The sequence below is a fragment of the Lissotriton vulgaris genome, chromosome 7 (genome assembly GCF_964263255.1).
Source record: "Lissotriton vulgaris chromosome 7, aLisVul1.2, whole genome shotgun sequence".
In the NCBI taxonomy this organism is placed as follows: Eukaryota; Metazoa; Chordata; class Amphibia; order Caudata; family Salamandridae; genus Lissotriton; species Lissotriton vulgaris.
Genome location: NC_141695.1, coordinates 1570862199 through 1570889867, shown reverse-complemented (window position 1 = coordinate 1570889867; position 27669 = coordinate 1570862199). Strand labels below are relative to the sequence as shown.

The 27669-nt window shown below is 41.2% G+C and overlaps 1 protein-coding gene across 1 annotated transcript; it reads left to right on the top strand.

Annotated features, from left to right (window-relative positions):
* The first annotated feature begins 123 nt into the window (after positions 1 to 123).
* LOC147706016 (protein-glutamine gamma-glutamyltransferase 5-like) lies at positions 124 to 27205 on the top strand. Its single transcript, XM_086932479.1, has 10 exons — positions 124 to 587; positions 7980 to 8156; positions 11545 to 11760; positions 12839 to 12957; positions 15702 to 15830; positions 19859 to 20036; positions 21516 to 21654; positions 25350 to 25453; positions 25580 to 25825; positions 26853 to 27205. The coding sequence occupies exons 1-9, from the start codon at positions 578 to 580 to the stop codon at positions 25822 to 25824; spliced, it is 1317 nt and encodes a 438-aa protein (XP_086788605.1). The 5' UTR covers positions 124 to 577; the 3' UTR covers position 25825; positions 26853 to 27205.
* Positions 27206 to 27669: the final 464 nt, after the last annotated feature.

Sequence of the window (27669 nt, the reverse complement as noted above, 5' to 3'; positions counted from 1 at the left end):
AAGAGAGACAACACAACTGTGTGTTACCTGGAAATGTAGTCCAGGGTGGGGCCTATGAACTGCCTTTTCACGTGGGCAGGGCGGGGACCTGGGTAGTCATCCATTCTTCAAAGTGGGGTATTTGGGACATGTTGAAGGGGGCTAGGAGGAATCATAGGACCAGTGGTTTAAAATGACATATTGAAAAGTTCCAGCAAAAATCCAAAAATCAAGATTTTTATTGGAGATTTGAACAATTTAATTGTAGAGGAAGCACTACATTTTAACAGCTGGAAAATTATTTTGCCTATGATGTGTAGATGACCAGGCTGTGATGCTGCCTTGCTAATATTTGGAAGAAGAGCAGATGTAACAGTGATGTGAGCAATCCACCTTGGACAGTCATTTCTCAAGAATGCGAGGAGGAAGCATCCGAGACGGACTCCTCCCTCACTGTAGGTCCAGCCTAAGGCATATAAGAGAACACTCAATGACTGCCACCGTTAATGTACTCTGGATACAACCTGCTCTGACCATCTGAGAAGAAGACCCGAAGACCAAATAAGCTTGCACGACAAGACCGCGAGACACCCCATCCATGGCTAAAGGTGAGTACTGAGACAAAGCTGGGAAGCAAAGTTACTAAAGTGTCAACAGCTATTGGTAAGAGAGCAGAGGAGAGTATATGTATGGCCAAGAACAGAGATGCATTTGATACAACTCATAATGAAGTACCCTGCTATCCGCCTGGTGAGGTCCACGCCACACGAATACTAGATTTTTTTTTTTTAAACTGTTGCTAATGGAAAAAGTTTCAATGAGCATGTGTGGTTATCATTTCTAAAGGCGTGTCAGATACATTACAAAATCCCTTATTCTGTCCCCTCTGTTTGATTTTTATACTACTTTTTAAAAGATATGACATAAATTGTCGCAATGACGCACTTGCACTTTTGTTAAATATGGAATATCTTGATATGGCATGTGCACTGGCAAAATTCTTCAAAACATGTCTTAATTAAATATGCTCAGATGATAGGAGAATGGAGATTATATTTTAAATAATGGCGTATTAGGTATTCCTTTGGTTTCTATATGAATATAAGATTTAATTCAGTTTTAAAATGTATGTTTTAAAGACAGTGTCTAAACATTAATACAGTATGTATGTGTCCGCTCAAGGCATGGATCTGTAATTCCGTCTTCCTGTCTTGTGGTGCAACGGCATGATTATACAAATAATTAGAGCTAATTATTTCTTCCAAGCATGCGTCACGCGAAGCAAATCACGTGCCGGTGTCAAGCAGTCACTTCATAAAAAAAATATGTAAAACTGGACCTGTGCGAGGGACGGATTACGCGTCGTCTCATTCAGAGTCTAAGCATCTGCAAGGGAGTGACTGCCCAAGGAGACGCGCTGGCACTTTCTCGTGGAGTTGTCTCTTTCAGCGACAGCACCTAAGTCCTTCTCGCGAGCGCCACCCTCTCTCGTCCTGTCTCTACCAGTTTCAGAGTCTGCAGTCTCAGCTCTCGTGCCACTATATAGCTTCCAGGCTCATTACCCACGTTCTTGGTCCCAGTACCATACTGTCTCTTCCAGTCTCGGCGTCTGCAGTCTCACCTCTCGAGACACCCTTTGAGCTCCAGGCAGCACCATCCTGTCTATTAAAATCTCAGCGGCTGCAGTCTCACCTCTCGAGCCACCCTCTCAGTTCCAGCCTCAGCATTCACATTGTCAGTCCAAGCACCATCCTGTCTCCTACAGTCTCGGCGTCTGCAGTCTCACCTCCCGAGAAACCCTGTCAGCTCCAGTCGGCACCATCCCGTCTCTTCAAATCTCAGCGCCTTCGGTCTCAGCTCTCGTGACACCCTGTCACTTTCAGTCTCAGCTCTTACACTGGCAGTCCTGGCACCACACTGTCTCTTCCAATCCTCTACATTCACACCTCTCGAGACGCCTTCTTTCTTTCTCGGCACCATCCGCTCTTGCAGTCTCAGCGCCCGCAGTCCCACCTCCCGAGACTCAATGTCTCAGCGCTTACATTTGTCAGCCCGGCTCCATCCTGTCTCAGTCCCGGCACCTGTGCTCTCGATCTCCTGCTACTGCTGTCTCTTCACACCTCAACACCTGTGTCCTCCTTAATCCTGGCATGGGCGCAATCCTGCCTACGGCAGCCACCACGCCTTGTTCTTGTCCTTACTGTCCTGTCTTCTATGCTCGGCACGCGGCCTCTCTCTCATCTTTGGTGTGGTCCTTTCTGAATCGAGATATGCATATCGATTCCAACCAGAACACTCGTTCAATACGGCTCTTTTTAAGGCTCTTTAAGCGCTTGTATTCTAACCGCTAGGTAGGTGTTGCTTTCAGTGTCAATGCTTGCTTGTGTGACTGCATTTGTGTCATTTGCAGTCTTCAGTCCTTTAAATGGGCAGGTACCGTCAGGTACGGAGTATCTGCATGTTTTTCATTTTAAAGGGAGAGTACCCGCACTTCTCACAGGCAGTACATTTGAATGGGACAGTACGAAACTTCCTAGAAGGATACAGTTACTCTGGATAGTGGGGAACCACAACAGCACATCTGTATTTTCATTTAAAGCACTGGCAGTATTTAATGATTCTCCAAACATGCCTTCGCCCTTGCTATTGTTGCACCCCCTACCCCACACCTTCCCTCTTCCCGGTTTCTATCTCTCAAGCACTGTGAGGAAGATTTACAAGCCCCTTGTGCCGACTTTACGCCACTGTTGCGTCACTTCTGTGATGCAGCGGCATCGTAAACAATGCGCCACGATGCAACATATTTACAACGTGACGCATCTAGGGTAAAGCCCTGCGCTACATTATGGCTGCGTCAGGTATAATGTATGCAGGGTGGGCGTTCCGTTGCAAGAAAGCCTCGTAAAAGTGACGCAGTGAAATATACAAGAATTCCCGGCGTCACTTTTACGACGTCACTGCGTCAAAACCTTGCGCCTGCTTGAAGCAGGCATAAGGAGTGACGCAGCATGTTAGGAATAGGCGTACTTGCGACACGACTCCAGCAATGCGCTGCCCTTACGCCGACAAGATGCATCACACATCTGTCTATCTTTGCGCCACAGTGCGTCGCACAGCGCATCCATGGTGGCGCAAGGCTATTTTTCTGTCATGCAAATTAATTGGTGCATCCCTGCTAATGTGCAGGGATGCACCAGTTCTTGTAAATCTGCCCATATGTCCTCACTATTGAGTGTGATACACGCTCTTTGCACTCTGGGATACAGACCCGATCTGACCTCTCACTGGTGGGATCAAAGCAGTGGCCTTCTAATACAGACCCTACATTGGTTAATGTAGAAACCAATGGAGAGCTGTTTCTTTGACTCTCATCCAGTTTGCTATCCAATAGCTATCTGCTCCTTCCGTTTTTCGACATGCACACCCCGTAATGCCTATGCTAGACACCCAGGGGCAGATTTACAAGCCCCTTGAACCGCCGGCGCATCACTTTGTGTGACGCACCGGTGGCGCAGCATGCTGAGTGCACAGGTAAAGTCATCCTGCGTGACTTAACCTGTGCTAGTAAATATTGCCCCTGTTCACGCAACACTTTGAGTGTTAGGGGGCGTGACACGGGTGTTGCTGTGGGTGTTCCCACACAACACCCATGTCTACTGATGCATTTCCAGATTTACAAGAATTCGTGAATCTGGAAATGCGTCAGAATGCTATTCCACCCTAGAGGTGGAGTAGCGAGGTGCAACGAGGAGAAATGTTTTCATTTCTCCTCGTTTTTTACTCTTTCAGTGTGTGCTGCATTCTACAGCACACATTGGAAGAGGAAATCACCTCAATTGATTGTTTTTGTGCAGGAAGGTGTCCCTTCCTGCCAAAAAACAATCTCCACATGACACAGGCATCCTTGCACTGCGCCGGCGCATGGCAGCAATTTGTGCGCCAGCGCAGGATGAAGCACAGAGAGGCAACATATTGTTGTTAATATGTCGCATCCCTGTGCTTCGAAACAAATGCAGCGCAGCGCAGCAAAATGACTTGCGGCACCGCGCTGCGTTAGTTTCTTGCAGATCTGCCCCCCAGTTCCCAATATACTTGTTAACAATCGATTCTTATAAACAGGAAGAAGGCAGGACTATTTACTTCCGGTTCACTGAAAATCACTTGTGCCTTATTAACCCCTTCGATGCTCATGACGGAACGGTTCCGTCATGAGCGTCGGTTGGCCTGTGCTCATGACGGAGCCGTTCCGTCATGACCCCGTTGGCTCATTAGAACCTTCAGCACAGCGCTAGAATTCGCGCCGCGCTGAAGGTGTTAAATACATGAAGAAAATTACTGATAGGATCCTTACCTGTGCACCTGTGACATCCCAGGGAGGACCCTACGAAAATTTGATTATGGGTGAGAAGATCAGATAGAACTGTTATAAGTTGAGCTGTTTAAGGAGGGACGACTGTGATTATGATTGTCTAGGGTGGTGGGCTGCACTTATTATTAGCGGGCTGTGTTTCTTGTAGGCCACCCTTCTTTTTGAAGGAGAATATAATACGATTCTAAGAACAATATCAGACAGACACTGTGTGCTGATATTATTACAAATTAGAGCTGGAGTTCACTGGTACAGTTTAGAAATGTGTAACCTGAGAGTAGGCAGCATGGTACCTCATCACCGCTTGTCTTAAAGTTTTGTTGATTTATATTTTTTAGACTTGACTAAGATGCTGGACTTCTGAAATATTTTGGTTTGTGAAATTAAGGGTATCCATAGATTTTCTTTTGTATTATACAAAACAACAGAGATGTGTCTTGAATGACCTCCGACCCAAGATGGAGTGACAGCGTGCTTATTTCTTTCCTTCTTTATTCATTTGGTGTTTTATACCATGTGAATCAGACCCATGTGGGTATCTTTAAAACTTTTAAGTTAAATATGGAATACATTTATACAAAGGGATACAAAGTGACAAAAGTCAGTGAGAAGGAAAGTTCTAAAGTGGTATCAAAAGTGGAGGTCAGGTCCATAAATTGTAAGCAATTACCAGTAAAGCAAAGTTGAGAATGGAGGAAGAGATGCCCCAAGAAGGTAGAACCTAGACCATTAAAGAAAAAATAGTGTCATTCAATCAAGTCTGATAAAGCATAATCTGGGTGAATGTAGTTTGATGCCCTTGTGCCCAGAACAAGCTGTTTCCATTAGTTGTGTTGCCCTGTACTATGGGAGAAGTGAGTGTAGCAGGAGCTGTGAGTGGCTAATCAATGATTAGAGCGGCAGACCCTGATGCAGAGGTCTATCCCGGGACCAGGGTTCAATTCCCCGCCTCGGCGGGTCTTGGGCTCAAAATTCCACGGACCTGATAATTCTCGCCTCGTGCCTATTCCAATCATGGAGTCCCACTCTGCAACTCTGGGCAATAGCTTGCTTAATCTCCACAACGGCCCCCACGACGCTAAGGATGCCTGGCCTCCACCTTGGGGGTGCCCAGGAGTTGGCGCCTCACAGGGAAAGCCAGGATGGGTTCCACAGCGGTATTCGTACAAGCGCGAGACCCTTGCGGGTGAGTAGTGCGCTATACAAGTATCAATTTACAATTTTACAATTACTACCCAAATTGGATCTGCAGATATGTCACTGTGGGACAAATACTGGCACACTCAAGACCTGGGTGATTTTGCTACCCCCTCCTCTTCCCCCACTTTTCTTTATTTTTCGTTAAAAGGGGTGCCCGCCCATGCTTTTTTCTTTATGGACAGGCAGTGCTTAGTTTGGAAAAAATTAAGTACTGGATCCCTAGGTAGTGTTCACTGGTACCCCTTCACCTGGCACACCCACGTCACTTTTTAACTGCAGTTTTAAGCTCAAGATTCATAATTTTTTTTAGCTATATTCAATAGTCTAATGGTCCATTAATGGATGTTACTTAAAATACACACACAGCGCCACCATGTGGTTGATTCTGATTAATAAGTGCCTGTGTTTACAAATAAGTGCCGGTGCCCATCACTAGAAAACACCGTCACAAATCAAGCACACAGGGAGCTTCCCTAACCCCCTACTTTCTCTTGCTACCCTGCTGTAGCCTTTTGCCCCTCCTGCATCTGTAGTGTTGATTAATTATTTGGTGCACCAAGAACACAGCACGAAAGGTGCATACCCCTAACTGGCACAACTCTCCACAGTTCGGTAGAATAACCATTGACCTTTATTTTGCACCGTAATACAGTCATTGTGAGAAATTGGGTAGTTGGTTGAATGAGGGTGACCCCTGTTCAAGCAAAAGCCACAATCCTTGTCAGGGAAAACCACAAAAGTCACTAAATTAACCTGTTCTTAACCCGCTGGTATCTGGGCACAAAAGCAGTCAGGCTTAAGTTAGATGCAATATGTATAGTATTTATGCAACACAAAACAGTAATTAAGTATAAACACAAACCAAGAAAAATCCCCCACCGATTTAGCAAAAGACTATAAATTAAAAAAAAATGACCTCAAAATGATAAAAATCTAATTACTAGAATAAAAGGTATGAATGTTTAAAGTTTACAGCAAAAACGAACACTGAAAAGATCAAAGCGCCAACATTTGATATCTAATCGTGCGACACCGAGTTAAAGTTGAAAAATATGGCAGACCATGATGGAGCGCAGGTCGGATACTAAAAGTGGACTTGGCCCGTTCGGCGCTTACCTTTGGGCTTAGAAGAAATTCTGCAGGGAAGAGCGGTGGGGCGGTGGGGCTGGGTGAGGTGGGATTTCCCTTGTTGTGTGTCGAAAAATCCCCACTCCCCCCTCCCCAGCCACACCACCCCACGGCTGTTACCTGCAAGGGGCCACTGCTGGCTTCTTTGTATCCTCACCAGGTTTGGAAGTGATTGATTCTCCTTTCCATTGTGGAATGGAGTTACTCCGCTTTTTGCAGGATCTATCTCCGACCACAATATGATACAGTGAATTCACACCACATCTTTGCGATATGTGTAATGATCTGCTATAGATGAGGTAAAAAAAAAAAGCTTCACCACCTTAGAATATCAATTAGAATGTTTCCAAGAACGTATTTCATTTCCATGAATGGATGTGAGTCTGTATTTTGTATTTTTATTCCTTGTGCTTACAGGAATAATATTTTTCTAGACACAGCCTATTTTAGTAGGCGAACAATTACTCCCACACTGTTTTTCTTTCTGGCCTCCACTCCTACTGTTGGAAGGGATCACACCTTTTCAGGAAAAATTGCTGGCATTGTTTTTGTGTGCTGATTTTAGAATAACATCCTGTACCACATGCACTCATCATGGAAATGCCCAATGCTTCTTGGACTGATGAGAATGACATGAGTGATGTGCAGGGTATTGCCAGAGTGTGAAAGACTAGACCGCTCACATCCATCTATTTACAAAGTAATTGCACTTAGCTACTCCTTTGTCCGTGACTAGTAAAATTGCATATGGCATCCCCAAATACACCACCAGCCCCTGCTCAGAATTATTTTCACAGGGTCACGTATAGAGAAGATTAAAAAAAAAAAGCTTATTCCACTCAAAGTGCAATAAATGGTAAGGTACTAAAACTAGGAAAATGCAGAGGCTAAGCTCTATGAATGAAGCTGTGAGAGCAGACTTGATTGATTTGTTGGTATTTTTCGATTATCCCACTACATTCAACTTTGTGTATCAATTGTCAAACTAGTAAGTAAAGAAATTGAACAATAGATACGATCTTGAATTGTATGATAACCTCTCTATGATTTATCCAAGGATCTGATTAGAACCAGAACCAGTAACAATTCCAATAAAATATTAATTACTGGTTTTAAAAATGAAAGTATTAACCAAGTTGGAAAACAAATAATATACCCATAACCAACTGCATTGCAAATATTATGGCTTACATCGAGTCAACTTGTCATATATCCTGATGGTCAGTTATAGAAAGAAGGGGTAAAAAATATGCCATCGTAGCCTTGAATTTTTACTAACCATATCCTCTCTTTTAATTTTCAGCACTAGAATTCAAATCTGCCGACTTTCAAATCGGCACAAATGGCAAGGCCCATTCCACCCATGAAAATAACACCAAGCACCTGATCGTGAGAAGGGGACAAGAATTTAGCATCTCCCTGCAGTTCAACAGAGGGTTCCAGGATGATGTGGATCAGCTAACCTTCATCATGGAGACTGGTAATTACTTAAACATGAATGTTGGCAATCGTGTCAGAACACGGGAATGCCTGGAACTCCTTTGAAGACAAAGGAGTGGTGGAAGACAAATAATGGCTGATATAGACCTTCTGCTCCAACATTCCAATATGTGTCTTCCTGTTTCTTCTTGTTTAATTTGGTATAGTGTACCCTCAGTGGGGGGAATGTTCTAATAGCATTACGGCTCTTCTGTCTTATCTTTACGAGTAATTCTTTCCTTCTGCTTCATTGTCAATGAGGCTCAGGATGAATATTTAATATTAGGAATGGCCTTCAGTAACAGGCTATAATGATTTTTTAGAACATTGGAATGTTGAGCGCTCCATTGAAGACAATGGAGTGCTTCGTGCTTCTACTGGCCGGTAGAAGCCCAGAGAGCAACATTCCAATGATTTTTCATTTCACAGCCGGTGCTGTGTACAAAGGCCTCTCGGAGCCGGAGGGGATTTAAACCACCTCGAGCTCCGAGAGGCCTTTGTTGTTACAAATTAGAACATTCTGCCCTCTATGTTCCAATAGCTTTAGAGCCCTCCGTAGTGGGCTCTACAAGCCGTTAAAGGCCTGCTCCCTTGCTAAACACCCTTTAACAATGGGGCAGGCCTTTAATGGCTGGTAGGGCCTACTATGTCGGGTTCTAAGGCTTTATTAGAGTGTGCGTGGAACTCTAGACTTGCCAACATACATAATGGCCTCATGTGCCACACGATATCGCCTCCCTTCACAGGGTCAGTCAGTGAAGGTTCAATATCACATGGTGAAAGGGAAGGTGATCTGGAAATCCCTGCATTCGGTTGGTTTCCAGCTCCTCTTTGGAGTTTCTGAACAGTTTCTGTCCATTATAAGTTTTGAAAACACCCCAAGATATGGGTGCCACCCTTACCAAGATTTTGTGTTTTATGGGGAGGTGGTGGAGAAGTTGGAGTGGGAGGGAGCAGAGCTGGGTTTTAGGCAGCTCTCTGCAGAAAGCCCTGCCCCTGCGAAGGCCTCGCCCCCCTCAGAGCTGGTGTAACCTTCCGAAGCACAAATGCAAAGAGGCACTGGTGGAACAAACATCATTCAAAGAATGATTACTACATAAAGGACTCATCTAAGAAGAGGCACCATGAGGTTGTCAAGGGGGAGGGGCTAGGTCAACCAGACCAATAACAGTAAATTTCACACTGTGAGTCTCACTGGTATGACTTGTGTATATATAATAGAGGAAACCTGAGCATCTCTTTGCTGACAGGTGCACTTGAAAGAACACATTGTAGAGATCCACCCATGTTGATGTAATGAGCCTCTAAGTACAAGGGCCATGGTCTTCATGTGGTTGTTATTCACATCACATGTCTTAAACAGGCACATTAGCCGGAAAACATGCATTTTTTCAGGAAAATAAAACTTTTCCTAGAAGTACATATTATAGTGTCCATCTATTGTGCCAGATCTTTTGAACGAGCTAAGAATCAACATCAGGTGATATGGTAGAATAATATTGTCAGAATGTTGTCTGGCATATGTGGTTTGACCTAAATATCACTTGAAAAGATATTGCCCCATTGGAGTTAATGATGTAAATATACACTCAATGGGAAGATATTTTTAGAAACTAGGGAGTATATTTACTAGTAAAGTGGGGAAGCCTGTCGCTAAGCCAAGAAGGCTAATGACACAATCCGTCAATTTAGAAACGCCGGGCTACACCATATTTACAAGAATATGGTGCAGCCCTGTGTTTCTCCCTGTGCTGGTGCTAAATTTAGCACCATAGTGCAAGGGTGTCTGCAATGCAGGGGAAGATTGGTTATGTGCAGGAAGGTCCCCTTCTTGCACATACACAATCTTTAAATGGTGTTTTTTTCATTTCTATGAGTGCTGCTCAAAGCGGCACACACAGAAGTTGCAAAACAGCATTTTTTTCTAAAGGATTTTTTATGTGTAGGAAGGGATGCCTTAATTCACATGAACAATCATTGGCGTTTTGCTGTTTCTATGTGTGCTGCATGATGCAGCACACACGGAAACAGCAAACAGAAGGCGAAATTAACCCTGTTTTGCAGGGGTAAGATCATGTTTTTCCTGGTCTTTATTTTGGTGCTGCCCCCTATTTACACCACCCATGTAAATAGGGGGCAGCATCAAAATCAATTCGTATAGCGTGAAATGGTGCCTTATTTACAAGGCAGCAATAAGGCACATTAAGTGGCTTATCGCTGCCTTGTAAATAATGTAGAGCCCCAATCACCAATTCAACGTCACTAAAAGTGATGTTGTGGTAGCGACAGGGCTTGTAAATATGCCCCTATATCTAGTGATGAGGATGTTGGTATGTATTTGTAAAGCGCAAAAGATACCCTAGAAGGGTGTCCTAGCACTAGTTAAGCTTAGTAAACTTATTCGACTAGCCGGGTTTGGGACTTAATATTTTTCATGCAGATGATATGCTAACATAGAACAACATCAGGTGCGCTTGGCAGTCAAAGAACCGATTTATAATAAGTAGCAGAGCAGCTACTATGTAGTCGTTTTATTTTTCAAATTACATTTTATTAACTTTTCAAAGTTGCGAAAATTCTAACTCTGTTCGTTTGCATGAGATTCTTGACATCAATCACATAACAAAAATAAACAAGACACCACAAACAAGCTGCTAAACAAATATGAATATCACACAAGCCAATGTTAACACAACCAATCATGTAATTTCGAATACATGACTGAGCAGGAGATCGACCACTACCGGTTCAATAATTCGACAACACAGCTGCACCACGTTCAGCCCCATCTAATCAGATTTTCACTCAGTGTTTGTCTCTTTAAAGCTTATCCACTCGATTTCTTGGTGTCAACTCATATCTTAAATTCACAACTCAGTGGTAAGCTTCTGAAAACATTGACCTTTTCTTAGGATCAGCTTTCTTAATAAAGTTACACTCCCAAAGAGAACAATTTTCGCACAATGTAACAAACTTTTCAAAATACTCACATTCCTGCGATGGTTAAGGAATATCAAATTCTAAATCCAGTAAAGTCAAACTAACTCAAATGCCGTCTCTTAAAAGATAGATGTCAAATACCCTATAAATCATATGTTACACAATCCTTCACATCATTAACATCTTACAACTAAAAATAAATGTACCTATTTTGTAACCATATCTGATTTAATGAAGCCTCGTTCTATCAGGCAGCAGTGCTGAATTTGTACTACACATTTCTCCTTCTTTAGGTTGTTTCAGTTTAAGTTCAGTAGAATAAGCATTTATATAAGCAATTGATAATTGGAAAGATAAACAGTTAAAATAAATCAATGATGTATACAATTCCAGCCTTAAGCTTAAAGTTAAATACTCTTCTTCAAACTAACCCAGTTTTTCTTCCACAGGATCTGGAAAAAAGACAAAAGCCCCACTCTCAAAACAGGCATCAGCCAACAACTGGGGTGCAACTGTGAAGAGCAACAAAGGCAATTCCCTGGAAGTCTCGTTGTTCACACCAGCCAATGCCATCATTGGATGGTACACTTTGTCACTTGAGATCAATAAGAATTCTGCTCAGGAGCTTGGGGACTTCGTCTTGCTCTTCAACCCTTGGTGTTCAGGTAGGACAGAATTCATCATGTTTTTGAGCAAAATCTGGGCGGAGGTAAAATTAATATGATAAAATATTCTGCTGCAGTCCCAAAGAACTAGTGTCTATGTCATGAGAATAGAAGTAAAGGAAAATTTGTTTGAAGCGCATTTATGTGGAAGATTGGTTCTCTGACTATGAATATGGACGGCTGGTTAACCCCTTCCACGCTCATGAGGTACGCCTGTCGTACGCTCATGACGAGCTGAGCTGAGTAAACCGGGATTTGCGAATCTTTAGCGCACAGCGGGAAAACGCTTAGCGCGGATGGGGTTAAGTATGTATGAGTGAGGAGAATGGTTGTGCTTCCATGAATCTGGATGAATGGTTCTGTGTCCAATAAAGTGGAAGAATGATTCTGTGTCCGTGAGTGAAGTGAAGTTGCTCCACGCCCATAGACATCAAAGAACGGCTCTAAATATATGAATGTGGAATAATGTTTCTGAATGAAGAACATTGGTTCTCCAAGACGAATGAGGGAGAATGGTTATGTTTCATTGAATCTGACTGAATGGTTCTGTGTCCATGATTCTGAAAGAATGGTTATCTGTCGATGAATGAGGGCGAACACAATTTTTTTATGAATCTGGATGAATATACTTAAGTTCATGAAAGTGGAAGAATGGTTCTGTATTTGTAAAGTAAGACAAATAATTTTGGCTCCATCAATGTGGGAGGATGGTTCCATGTTCTAGAATCAAGAAAAATGTTTTTTTGCAACCATGAATTTGGAAGAATGGTCCTGGGTCCAGGAACATGAAAAGATCGTTTAATGCCCATATATGAGAAAAATACATTCATAGTCCAAAACACCAAGATCAGGGTTTCCACTCCAGTATGTGGGTGATTGAATTTAGACTCTAACGTAGATGACTCACACAGCATTGCGCTAGGATTGGGTTTAACATCAGCACCCTCAGTGGCAAGATCACACCCCAACATCTGAATATAACAAGACAACATATTTATGCACAAAATGTAACACACTGTCCTTGGATATATTTGTATTTATGAGCAGCTACTCACTTCTGCGTTTCAATTTCCCTCAGATGATGATGTCTTTCTGAACAATGAAGCTCTGCGGTTTGAATATGTCCTGAACGAAAATGGTACCCTGTTCACTGGTCACTCAAAGTATATCACAGGTCGCTCGTGGATCTATGGACAGGTAAGGTGCCATTTACAGAATGATATGATTGATTTCTTTTCAACCACCCATTTGCCTGGCATTACAATTGTACTGTCAGAATCAGAATCTGAAAGTATAAATTATGGGTTTCTGTGATGGGAATAAACAAATTCACTGATAATCATATTACATGGATATATACAAGGTGTGACAACAAGCAATATGAATGCTGGATCTATGACAGATTTTGAAGGATTAGTTCTGACTATGCAAATAAGTGCAATTGAGGTTCTCTGACCGTGAATTATCTTTTGTTGCTATCCTGAAATTCTGGCATGGATGCAGTCATTCTGAACCTGTGCCTCCCACCTCTGATATATGAAAACAGTGCACTACCCTAGATTCTAATACGTGAAGTGCAGAAAGGGTTTGTTTGTTGCAAATGTGATTGGAGGTGAGTTTCTAAAGAAGCATTTCTAACTTTCTAGCTGGATACATGAATGCCAGGTTCTCCTGGAAGAAGCTAAAAAAGAGTCCAAGGAGTGTGCACTAACTAGTCCAGCTTCCAGGTTCCCAATCTGATGTACAGTACATCAGGTTCATTATTGAAATGGAAAGCTTTGGGTTTAGCTTGATTTCTCAGTTAAAAAGGCTTGGGACTGGATGTATTTAAATCAGTGATCAAATATGTGAGTTTGCAGCAAAGCTTCTCATTGTGGTCCATTGACACAGCATCAGGTCTGTGGAATCGTTTTCATGACTAGACACTTTTCTTTGGCTGTCTGATATGAACTGTGGCTCAAGGAGCTGTGAGACACAATGATTCAGTGATTGAGTATGCTGCAGAATTGGAAGGCTGTTCTTTTTGGATGTTGTATATCAAAATACAGAGAGGCATATTCACAAACTGGAATTTGTAATGTGTTTAGTAATACTACTACACAACTATGAGAGTACTACAAAAGGGTGTTCACAAACGTACGAGTGTACATCTCTACCTCCATCTTTCCTATCTTTTCTATGGGACATCCTCACACATGTAAGTTTACTCCTTAGTACTAAATGTCCAAGGAACTGGGGTAGTGGCTGAACAATGAAATAGGTGGAGTTTAGGGAATAGTAAGGATGGGTTAAGGTAAGGTTGAAGAGGGGTTTAAGGAGGGACAGACACCAACCCACAATAGGGTAATCCCTTTCCTATTCAAGAACTCTACTTCTAAATTTACTAATGTTAAATAGGTCTCGAAAAAGTAGCAAAAGTTCTCCAGCTCACATATGGAGTAATTAATGCTTATATTTTAATAATTCATGTTTTATTCGTGTGTATATATATTTTAACATTACATTATATTTTGTTATATTTTAACTATTTTAAATAATTTAATTTAATATTTTTACCCAATGAGGGTTTTATCTTAAGTTCCCAACTTCATTATTATAAATTAATACTCATTAAAAGTGATGTATAGAATTAATTAAAAGTTTGTTGATTATAATGATAAATCTTATAATAATTTTACATGAAAAAAAGTTGCTGGGATATTTTATATTTAAATAATTCATGCTTTTTCATATATATATATTTTTTAACATTACATTTTATTTATTTATATTTGCACTATTTTAAATAATCTAATTTAATATTTGTTCCTATGGGGTTTTATTTTAAGCTCCCATCTTCATTATTTTCTGTGGCAGTGTAATGCTCAGTGGCTGGCCATGTGTAGTGGACGTACTACTGTTTTTTTGGGCAGTAGTAACATACCATATACAATTGGTTCTATCTCTTTTTCAAGAGACTGCCCCTGCAAATTTAAATCTTTAGTGATTTTCTTTGTAGATTTTGTGAATAACTGAGTTACTCAAATGTGCAAGATTAAATAGCACATGTAAATTACACACAAGTGTAAGTTACCTTTGTGAATATCCTCCTGAGATGTATATATTAACCTACATAACTATTGCATTTAATATATCAACTATATTATCAAGGTAATTATTCATAGGTGAATATGGATTTACTATTCTTAATTACACATCTACATATCTAAGTACCTTGTATATAAATGAATATGTAGAGGCATGGCATTGTCCAGTTCCCCATGCACCTTAGTAGAGGGAAATTTGGAAAGGGGAAACCCAAATATATGTCTAGGAAACCTAAGGAATACACATTTCCCTCCTAACAGTTACAATACCTTCACCACGTCAAACACCTGAGACCCTACTAACCACTAACTACTCTCCCCCCGTGCTCAACACCAGAGGAAAGCCCCCACATATGCACTTGGCCAAGGTTTAATGGCATTTCAAACGTGCAAACCATGTTTGAGAAAGGGATTTGTTTAACTGCACCAAAATATCAATTGGAACCTGAACCTTCTTGGCCAGGTTTGATAGAGCAGGAAACATTGAATATACTTGTCTCATCCTCAGCTATTATTCACTCAAGGTCTCCCAGAGTTAATTTATTTTATCGAGCTTTTACATTTTCCATTTGAAGAGCAAGCTTAGTAAATAATACTTGCATGGTTTATTTTGCAATGTCCTTGGTCACTTAAGGGATGATGGAACTATAAGGTGTCTCTAGAACCAGAGGGGGGGAGACAAAAAGAGAAAGAAAGTATACCAGTGCATATTGATCTTTAATTTTTGTGATTTGGAAGTACACTGCAAGAGTTAGCCTTGTGCTTTCATTATCTGTCCGTGACTGCTCCATATATCTTTAGAAATATTACCTATATTTTAATCCTCTGCCTCATTTCCTCCCTCTGACACTCTAGTTTGAGGATGGTATTTTGGAAATCTGCCTGCAGCTTCTTGACAAAAGTTTGAATTACCGTAACAACCCATCTACAGACATTTCCAATAGAAGCAGCCCAGCGTATGTGAGCAGAGTCGTCAGTGCCATGGTAAGAGAATGCATTGTTGATTAATATGTCATGCCTAACTACACGTCGAATAGATATAAAATCTATCGTTCTCATCACGTTACAATGGATAGCGTATCAAGATCAAGGATATGCCATCAACAAGAGTTCCAGATAGCAAAGCTAAGCTGTCGCTGTTAAACTGTCAAAGGACTTTTGAATTAACTGGATTGTGCAGCTACTGTATTTCATTGATGCTCTACTGGTGGTCTTAATCTTGGTTGCCAAGTATGGCAGAGTAGCAAAACTTGTGGATGGTGCAACATCATGTGGATGGTGCAACAATGTGATTCAGTCAGCTGTAAGAAGCTAGTATTGTTCTCTGGTGGTAAGGGCAGTCCTGTAGTACTTGCAAAGATCTTCGATAAAGCATACTGCAGCCTAGAGTTGAATTTAATGTGTTGAGGCTGATGAGAGAAATATGGTGCATTTGAACTTTGGAATCAATTCTGAGTGTTTTGAATGATGATCCTAAGAGTATTTTGAAAATACACCTCTGGTAGGTAGCTGCTTGATGACAATATTTTAAAATTACCATGCCACAAATTGAGCCTATCAATTTACATGGGCAGGAAAATTATATAATCCATACGCTTCCTTTTTATTATTATATAATATTGTTTTTAGATTGTGTTTCTCTGACATGGAAAATCATGCCTTAAATCCTGGAAGCATTTAGAATGTGCAGCTAGGATTAGGTCAGAATCATATACTATATGTTAAGTCTGGTTTACCCTTCGTACCTTAAGTTAGTGACAGGTTGCCTCTTTGATGTTTATGTGTGTCAGCCAGTTATGGATCGTATGGTGAATGAAAGCTATTTAAGTTAACATCTCCTGTGGTGACATAACCTTTTCTACAGGGTTAAATATATCCATTATTTGCCATATAGCACTGCAGGCATGGTTCTGAGGTGCGTAATAAGCCTCTGATGACTCTTTACAGGTGCATTTTGATAGATTAGTAGAGTACGCCAGAGACATGATCTCAACAGTCATTATGCGAGCCCTTTTTTCTTGAAAATGCAGAGGGGTGTTCATGGTCCCGGTTGGATCTCTAAATACTTTCACAGCAGGCACATTGTGGTCTTTATTTTGAATATTATTTTCTTATGTGCTTACCTCTTCTTTCTGAAATTTGGTATGAGTATGTGTGGAAGGTGGAGCTACTCGTTATGATCTTGTTGCATTATCCCTACATCAGCATAGACCATGATGTGAAGTTTTGTAGAAGTGTTTGGACGGGGCTGTGGGAGTGAGGGTATCGGCTATGCTGTGCTTTTGCAGTTTGTTGAGCCTGGCCCTCTCTGCAGGGTCACCCTCCTATTTTCTGAATCTTTTTTCATATGTTTAAGACTCTGTACACTTCACCACTGCTAACCAGTGCTAAAGTGCCTTTGCTCTTTCTTCTAAAGATGACAAATTTGTCTTTCACCCCATTAGACTATTTAATTTACTTGTAAGTCTCTAATAAAGTGGTACTTCAAGCACCCAGAGCCCGTAAATTAAATGCTGCTAGTGGGCCTGCAGTACTTATTATGCCACTTACTCAAGTAGCCCTCTAAAATGTGACTCAGGCCTGCCATTGCAGCGTGTGTGCGCTGTTTTAAACTGCCATTACGACCTACCAAAATAAACCTTTTGCCAGGCCTAGACCTTCCTTTTTAATGCATATGAGTCATCCCTAAGGTAGGCCCTTAACAGCACATACTGCAGGGTGCATCGTATTTAAAAATTGGGACATGTTGTTTTAAGTTTTACATGCCCTGGTCGTGAAAACCCCCTCAAATTAATTATTTCACCATGGCAAGGCCTACTTATTCCAATGGATAACATTGGGTTATCTTATTTACATTTATTATGCGATACCTTTTGTTTGGGAGCAGGTAAGAATTTCATGTTTGTTTTCTGAAGAATTGTAATATAAAACCATTTTTACTGGTAAAGGCAGATTCTAAGGAATAATTCTGAAAATGCCACTTTTAGCAATTTGCATTTTGTTGTACTAATTTATTTGCTGCCTGCAGTCTCACTCCTGCTTCACATGACTAGTATAGTTGCTAGTTGGTCTTTGTGTATACTTCCCAGACAGTATCACAGTAGAGGACTTGGGTGTTGGCAGGATGTGCCATCCCAGCTTGATGAGAAGAGCTGAGCTATCATCTGTCACTCTTGCACTTCAAAGACACTGCCTCAGATCACACACAAAGAACACCTCGCTAGCCTATTGTGACTACAGAAGTCTGGGAAAAGGCCAGGGAGTCAGAGAATTCCAGAAGCTTCTCACACTTCAAACCTGGCATCAGGTATAAAAATGGGACCCTCAGACCCACTCTTCAGCACAATACTAGACCTATGGACATACAGAAGAAGCACTGTCCTGCTGCTAGAGGACTGCCCTACTGCTTGAGACCTGCCCTGTTGACTGAGAAGGATGACTGGGCCTGCTTTCTTCATCACTGTCTACCTAAGTGACTCGAAGGGCTAGCTAGCCTCATTTTCTGAGGTACATGAACTCGACAAGTTCCAGAGACCACCCTTCAAAAGCTAATCTGATCTGCTGCACTGGACCTGCCTGGACCTGCAACTGGTGCTGTCTGAGCCCTGATGGCCTCTGCTGGATTCAGTTTCTGATGCCTAAGAGGTGTCTTCCAGGTCCTGGACCCCTGGTATGGTATCAGTTGAGCTCCTCCTTGAAGAAAAGGAGAAGACCTGAAGTTTTGGAATCTTCACGACCACAAACCGATCCGTCCATGCCAAGATCTTAATGTCCACTCCAAACGCCAAAGTGAAGCTCTGGTGAACTCAACTCTCTGCACTACAGTGGCCACCAGTGACAAGCACCCATACAAGATCTGCATTTCATGCTACAATATCGACAGCCCATGGTGACTGCCAACGCGAAGCTCCAGAAGCAAACATCATGCCACCCAACAGGATCTTCTTGCTACATCGACGACCATCCACAACACCTGGCCTTCTCTTTGAGCTACATCGGCGACCATCTGCGATGCTTGCCTTTCTCCTCATAGTCTCCTCATAGCCTCCTCAACCACAAACTGGATTCTTTGTGCAGGGCTTTGAGAAGGTAACGTTTTCAGAGGAACTAACCTGGTCCCTGTATCCAGCCCACATTCAACACAGTCAGACTGAATTTGTAACTTTCACACAGTTTCGAATGACCAGATAACCTGCTCTATCAGTTTGTCCTTTAAATGCAGACATCATACCATATTCAAGTACAGTTAATCAAAACTGTGATAACCTACAGTGTAGGGACTGTTTGGAAGCATGTCTATATTGTCAGAAAACATTCCTGTAAGATGTGTTTTTTTGGTCTGGCTTGGTAGCGCAGCTGTTGTCAAACGATTATGTGAGCAATACTTGAGAGGGTGCTTTGCCCCGCTCACATGTTGGGAGCTAGGAGTACATGTGTTGATTGCGGAGATGTTGTATGCTTCCACAAAAGAAAAGTGCTAACCCTCCATGCAGCTGTGATCATTTAGTTTATTTATCCAGCTTCCAAAGCATGAACTTTCAGTGGCACACACATGACATTGGAATGGTATTTCAGTGTCTTAGATAGCTAGATAATGTATGCAGTACAGGTGATAGGAGGGCAGGCATTAACCTACATGGAGTTTTAGGTCTGGTTTGTAATGCTTCACATTACCATACAACATTCCATTAAGGCCAGACATTTTGGCATTGCCAATGCTTTTTTATATTGCAATTAAACATTCTGCAGAAGATAAAGGAAGACAGGAATGCACTATGTCTTTGGATCAGAAGGGCTGGCTCCAAATCACATTTTGAGGACAACTACCAAATATATTGTTTCCATTTAGATGACTTCTAGGTATATGTTCTACCAGTATATGAACAGTGTCAGCAGGAGTATGGAGCTCTATTTAAATTCTACAATATTACATGGTAAAGACCAGTAGGCTTTGTTTTCAATTTCCTGTCACCTTTTCCCTATACCTAAGCTATTAATATTTTACTCTCCAGATAAATGTTAATGATGAGAATGGAGTGGTGGAAGGCAACTGGAGTGGAGAGTACAAAGATGGAAAAAACCCATCAGATTGGAACAGCAGTGTGGCCATTCTGCGACAGTGGGCCTCGTCGGGATTCAAAGGAGTGAAATACGGACAGTGCTGGGTATTTGCATCCGTCTTGTGTACAGGTACTAGAGCGGCTAACTTTGTTTTTTGAGTCATTGAGATGTTCCATTATATGCATGCACATCTGAGAAATGATACAGGCTCTCTTTTGCATCTGTGGATCTAAGTGAACATTTTGAAGCTAGACCCATGGTGGGATATGAAAGATTCCACTTTCAAAAATAAATTAAAAAAAACAGACAAAATGACTAGTCTGTAACATGGAGACTGAGGGTGGAGACAAATTCAGTTTCATTTCTGGATCTCTGCCCACCTTTTTGACTACATGGCCAAGTCCCATTCAGCCCATCTACCATTTCTGTGGAGTTTTTGCTGAAGCAATAGAAAAGATCAAGGGCAAACGAGCATGGAAACAATGTCATGGGGAAGGTGGTTGTAAGGGATAGAACAAAGGCAGTCCCGGCATATGCGGGAATCACAGAGGGTACCCTAAGCTAAATGAAGAAGACCATTGGCAGTGAACTTCTCAGTCGTGAAGTGTCCAAAAATTAAAAAACTTCTATCCAGATGCAGTCCTGCCAACTTAAAACAAAATCAGTGTGTAAGGAGGGGGGAGGCTGTGGGAGGTGGCAGATCTTCATGGTGATAACTGCCTGAGAGGCACTTTTGCCCCCTGCCACAAGTATCTCCCTCATCCTCCATAAAAATCAAAAACTTGCCCAGCCTGCTGCTGAAGTCTTTGGATGTTTTCACACCCTTTAATTGACTTCGGCTGCTTAAAGCTTGCGAAAACAAACTGAAAGCTCACTTAGTGCGAGGGTTTCCAGCTCCCTTTCCCTACCATCACATGATATCGGCACTTCACCTGGAGGCCATGTAAAGAAAGTATATAGCGTGTGATACACAATGAAACTGCCTGCTGCTGGATCACAATCTATACTGAGAATGTCACTCACTAGTTCTTGCACAACTAGATATAATGAAAGATAAAGTCAAGGAGATGATAGGGGTTTAGAAGAGAATGATCAGTTGACTATGTGATAGGCATGTCCAGGACTAAATATAAAGTTAATGCCCGATTACTACTTGTAGTACAAAGGATTACTATATGCTTCAAACTTTCCATAGCATCCAAATCTACAGACTAGGAACTGGAATCAAAATATTCATCCACTTTCTATAGGACTAGATAAACAATATTAGATGTTAATCCAGCTCGAGTACAAGCTAGCAGTATGTCAGAAAAAATGATATCCAAAAGCAAATTTAATATGAGTATCACCCTTAAATCAACAAGAGATCAGAAAGTGTTTAATGTACAATTTACAATGTTGTGATACTGACATATTTCTGTATAGTTTGGTCAAATGCAATTCCTCAAAAGCAGCATCTGCACATTCTCTGAGTTCATATATGTTGCATGTGTAAGCATCACTCTTTCCCAAAACTAATATCCTGTCCTAATCATGGGCATATCAAATGTTTTTTTGATCAAATGAGTGGCTCAACCACTGATGTGACATTCTATTTTTCCTTTGCAGTAATGAGGTGCCTTGGAATTCCTACCCGAGTGGTGACCAATTTTGAATCCGCCCATGACACAGATGGAAATCTGGATGTAGACATTTACTACGACAAAAATGGAAAAGAACTGAAGGAAGAAACCCGTGATAGCATATGGTGAGGATGATGTTCCATATAACATTCCAGTCCTGGAATGAATTCCCTTTGTAAAGCAATATCAAAATGAAAAAATACTAGCAAAGTGCACAGACAACTCAGAAATCTGAGTGATCGTTATAGTATCTGCGATAAAATCTCATGCCATTGGAATGGGGCTACAGGTGGGTGCCATGTACCCCCAAGACATTCCCTTGTAGGCATGTGTAGTCACTCACAGAATCCGCCTGTAGGGGGATTTCTGCCCCCTTTTGGAAGTGTAGGTCGAGTGCGTCCTGCACTGTGAAAGAAGGAATGGCTGCTTCAAACAATTGCTGTTCCTTTCACTAATAAAGTGTCCGGAAGGCAGCAGCAAGTTCTAGTCTTCCCTGTGGGCAGTGCATTATTTATAATAGGGTGCACTGTGTCTTATTGCACCTGGAGCACCCTGTTAAAGGTGCTATCAGACACAGGAGCAATGCGCCCTATCTTTAAGACAACTTCGGTCATCATTATGTTGCTGTATTCACATTAAACTTTTGCCATGGAGGTGAAATTGTTGCCCAGCCAGTAAAAATGTGTGCTAAAATGACAAAATAGTGAAATAATACTTCCACAAAATTTGGCACATCACACCACAAAATGTACTTTACCTTGCTGATTGTTTAGTCAACTCATTCCATTTTTTCTTAAATTGCTGCATAATTCTAGTAGTTTTAGTCATGAGTTGATAAGGAAATGTTTCAGTTGTGACCTCCTGCAGTTGTGGGGATGGTCTGAACAATTCTGCGAGGGTTGATGTTGGTTTCCGATCCAGACCTACACAGAATGCTTCTTCTTGCAAGGCTTTGAGTAGCATTGATAGTCCTTCACTTGAGACTGATACTGTATAGTTTTCTGGAAATCTCCAATGGATCCAACCATGATATTGGGCCCTCTGTCTCTTCAAATGTGAATATATAAGTTCTTGTGTGTGGTGTGTTTTGTAGGTGGACTAGGCTAGGCACATCCCAGGTTCTGTATATTGCTGACAGGCCTTTGAGCATGTTTTGGTTGGTTTCTTATTTATAAATCTGAAATCCCAGGATGCTCGGTGTAAAGTAGCCAGATCAAGGGAATTATTTAAGAATATTGTATTTTTGAAATGTATATAAACACATATTTCCAGTGTATTTAGTACGTCAACATCCCCAAACTTCCCCAGTGTAAAACAGGCATCATTCCTGAAGAAATAACCTACAGTTTTAATGGTAATTTGGTTGTAAGGTACTTCTGTTCATTTTAAAATGTAACCAGAAGTGACTCGGAAGTGAACTACGGGCACATCACACTATTTGTGCACACTATAGTGGAGAGAGTACAACCGTTTTTTTTTTAGCAAATTGAGCATGAGCCCCAAGGATATATATTTCATGCTCCAGGCCAGTAAGCACCTTTCTCATTCACCACACACAACTATGCCATAATCAATCTAGTAATAAGGTCTGCCATGAGGCACATTGAGACTATCTGAGAAGAAATACAAGAACCAGAGCAAGACAAGCATCTACAAAAGCACAATACATCTAAGAAGATATACTGGTTGGGTCCATATCTAGACCAAAGTTGCAAATCAATGTGTGACCCTTTTCATATTTGCTCATAACTAGCACATCTAGGGTTCAGCAGATATTAATGCCCAGATGTTTATTTTAATTTCTTATTCGTTCCAATCCCAGATGCTGGCCCACAATGTCGGTGTTGTCAGTCAGTGAGAACACCTTCATTCAGAGTATATTATTTATAGCCCAGAGTAAACTCCATATTCCACTCATTCTCCGTGCACATTTCTCTACATAAATACTTCTCCTATAGTAAGCAGGAAACCTGCCCCACAGTGTGGCAAATGGAGACAGGGAACACTTCTGGTCCACGAGAGACGATAACGCTTTTTGTTCCTCTGTAAGCAAGCTTTAGGTTCAATGTACAGTAACAACAACATGGATAGAAAGTGCCTGCCCTCTGCCATTTTCTCAAGACCACAGCCTGGAATGGCCTCTACACCAAGTTGAAGGTTTCCATGCAGCTAATGTGGCTAATACAGCCTTGCCGGCTGTGTGGACGTTGTGGAATGTTGCAAAGACCCATCTGAAATAATGAGGCGATTGAGTGTGTCTGTGCATTAAGCTGCAAAGAGACTCGAAGTCATTGTTGTCTTGTTTTTATTTTTATTTTTTATTTTCGATGTATTTCTGTGTTGTAGCTAGTTCCATTATATATGTTTTCATCATATAACACCGAAAGGCAAACCCCATAGCAGGGAGTTAACGCGTGATGGAGAATTTTGTCAGAACTTTAAGGACCTGTATGACTTTGATTATTTGAGTGCCAAAGAAAAATTATTTCCAAGAACTGAAGATTATTTTCCGAGCCTCGAAAAAGCCCCAGGTTACATAGTAATGTAGGAGGCGAAACACGTGTCGGCTGTCTACCACATACCAAAAATGTATAATAATATCAGAATGGCACCTTTCTGTAACATTATATAGTGAAATCATGCATAATGGAACTGACTACCACAGAGGAAAAAATGAAAACTAAAAACTAAAAATCAAAACAAGCAACTAGGACGTTGAGTCTCCTTGCAACTTAGCGGTTAGACACACTCAACCTCCTTCTCTAAATTTGCCTACATAGCGGTGAAGTTGGTCCGAACCTCAAGAGTGGACCAGCCCCCATACAATGGGTATTTCCAAACAGGGAGGGAGGGCTGGACCTTGACGCACACTGAAACCATCTGAAATTATGTATGGTCATGTGGCCAGGGATAAATCTGGACTGGAATGGAATGACAAATAGTGGTGTAAGAAGGAGCATTCTAATGACCAATACTTTGGTAGACAACGTACTATCTAAGTTGATTAGGCACCAATGTTGATATAAACATAATTGTTGGCCAGTTTGCATGATTTCAGAATCAGAATTATCAGGATTTTTCTATGCTAGGTATATTGGGCAGATGCACTCACTGTAGTGCTTCCTAGTAATTTATGACATATTGCCCTAAAACATTCTTAAATGCTTTAGAAAATTGACACAGAAAGCCATCTGACCCAAACAATTATTACTGTGCACAGGTTGAGATGACTTTCTCTGCCTTGTTAAGCAGCAGTAGTTTATTGAGATACCCTCCTTACTCCCCAGTCTAGGTTGGAGTGTCCTGGTTCAAGGATTGTCTGGGCTATACTGTGGGGAGAGGGGTGCAGTTCCTGTTATCTCTGTAATTAGCACTGGGTGAAGGCTGCAAACAAACCTAGAAGCGTTTGCCTGAAAACCTGCAGAAGTATTTACAGTAGCCAAGTTTGGTTGTAGCCATAACAAGGACACGTGAGATCTGGTGAGAAAGGTTCAGGCAGGAAAGGATTCCACAAAGACTGGCAACATCTATACTTTTATGTGCCTTAGAATTAGTGGACAGGAATTAAGTGGCAGCACTTTGTTTGAAGAAGGTGACAGCATCTTCTTGATAAACTAGGAGTGAGGGCCGGTCAGCTCTCATTTAAAGGACCCAGTGAAGTGAATGAACCTGAAAAGAGAATTAATGATTTCTTATATTCATATTACTTTCCATTGATTTCTTAGTGTGTTGAATGAAAGAACCCTATTTTGTAATAGAATTCAACATCAGGTCTACTACAGCTATAAGAATATTTCATTTTGTGTACTCCATTTTGCAGGAATTTCCATGTATGGAATGAATGCTGGATGGCCAGAAATGATCTTTCATCAGGTTATGGTGGATGGCAGGTGGTGGATCCAACTCCTCAAGAGCTTAGTGATGGTAATACCAATATTTTAAAAAACAAATATTTCTTGAAACTTGCTTTTCTCGGATATGCTTTAAAGCATCTGATTCTATGCCCCTGCTCTGCTCTGGTAAGCTAATTTGTTCTTAACTCCCCAACAGGAATATTTTGCTGTGGTCCAACCCCCGTCCGTGCGATAAAGGAAGGCAAAGTGGACATTAAGTACGATGGCCGTTTTGTGTATGCAGAAGTGAGTGCGAATGTAATTTCTTGGGTCATCGAGCCGAAAACGTCGAAGAAGGAAAGAGCAGACAGCAACTCCAGAGCTGTTGGTCAAAACATAAGTACTAAAAGTGTGGGCTCAGGTGCACGTGAAGATATCACCAGCAACTACAAATCCTCTTAAGGTACATAACCTCATCTCTTCTGCATGACCAACATATATAAACATCTCAAGATTGCTTATATGACTGTCATTGTCACATGACATTTGAAAATAGTTCAGTATAGATAACAAACAGCATATATAATACATAAAGCATGTGCACTCTTATCCTACAAACAGAAACAGATATTTCTAACCGTGCAGTGAAGAGATCATAATCTCCAATCAAACTACAAAAAGTCAGAACATCTGGTTGTCTTTAAACCACTGTTAACCCCTTGCATGCTGATGACGGCCCCCATCCGTCATGCACTACGGCGCTCGTGTGCTGATGACGGCTGAGGGCCGTCATAAACCCGCCCACTCACGATTTTGCCGCACAGGCGCGGAATCGCGGCAGCATGCAAGGGGTAAAGAAACTACATGTGTTTTCAGCATTTTCCTTACTGGGGTGTAGGGATGCTGCATCCTCCCCAGAATGCAAACGTTTGTCGATTTAGCCAACCCATTGTTATATTTCTAGCAGTAGATATTCAAAGACTCTTATCTATTTATTTTTTCTATCCAGGATGTTAAAAAGCTGTGTGTTGCTGTTTATGCTTTTATGAGTCCCAAACTTCTGCTTTCCATCCTCCTGATTGTTTAACAAGCCGTACAATCCAGTATCCTTGTCTACTCTAGTAAAATAGGTCAGATGGATTATGGCTGAAGCTGGTATTGACGTAACCTTTTTTGGAGCTAAGTTAGCATGGGAAGCCATGGGGACTAAAACCTACATTGCTTCAGGACTTCTGAAGGACATTTTTAAAGCAGCAGATTGGTCTCAAATATCTATTTGAAAATGTTTTTACTACAAACCTATACAGCATGTTTCTTTCAATGTCATTACAAAGCTTTAAAGTTGTTATAATCAAGCCTTTGGTCTTGTAATAGAATCGAAATCTTCTGCACTAATATGACAGGTGCTTTGGATTCTATTAAAGGCAAGAAGGAAATAATTCTTCCACCCTGCCTCACCCTGTATTTACCATCTTTGTGTTTCTTTTCAGCTTAGTCTGGAGTTCATTTCATTTCTCGGATGGGATCTTTCATCCTTGGCAGCCATGCCAGATTCTATATGGATTCTTCTCTTCTTATCCGTTTTCGGCTACTTCAAGGATGCACTCAAGCCTTTGAATACGAGAGGTTTACTTCAATGGAAATTTGCTTTAGAGCAATGAAGAGAAAATGTACTTCTCTGCAGAGTTTGTTTTACTATCTCATGCTCTATAAGTGGTGGCCTTACAACTAGGTCATATAGACTCTTGAATGATAACCTCTGTGTTATGTGTACTAGTATTGCGTCATCCATGTTGGATTTTTCCTTGCTGCTAAAGATTTCAGTAAAATAATATATATCATAGTTCTCGCCTCTGTGTCTTTAATGGAATTCAACCCTACTGTCACATTAACAGGAAAGATTTTCCATTATGAACATTCAAGAAGTGCTTAAGGAAATTCACATAACATGCAATTTTAACTTTTGCACAAGCTTTCTCTGAAAGCCATTAGTACATTTAAAATTATGTATAAGATTTTCACCCTACAGTTTTTGTGGGAGACTTTGTTTGAACGCTTTGCACTAATCCCCACTTCACAAAAATACTTGCATCAAAATTTACCCAAAGCATTGGTCAGAGATCTAACATTGTTGTTTCTGCTACATAAAAACTGCAAAGTTCTCTCATTTGTATCAGGAATTCCCATAAAATCCAAAGAATAATCGGTGTGTCTTTGTGTTATTTAGAACTTGGAGTCAAATAGTGCTATTAATCAATTATTTTAAAGTGGGAGCAAACGAGTCTCACTCAAGGAGGAGATGCAAGA

Coding starts and splice junctions, on each gene's coding strand:
- LOC147706016 (XM_086932479.1), top strand. Junction 15,831..19,858: donor GCAGAGTCGTCAGTGCCATG/GTAAGAGAATGC, acceptor TTTACTCTCCAG/ATAAATGTTAATGATGAGAA. Junction 21,655..25,349: donor GAAACCCGTGATAGCATATG/GTGAGGATGATG, acceptor TCCATTTTGCAG/GAATTTCCATGTATGGAATG.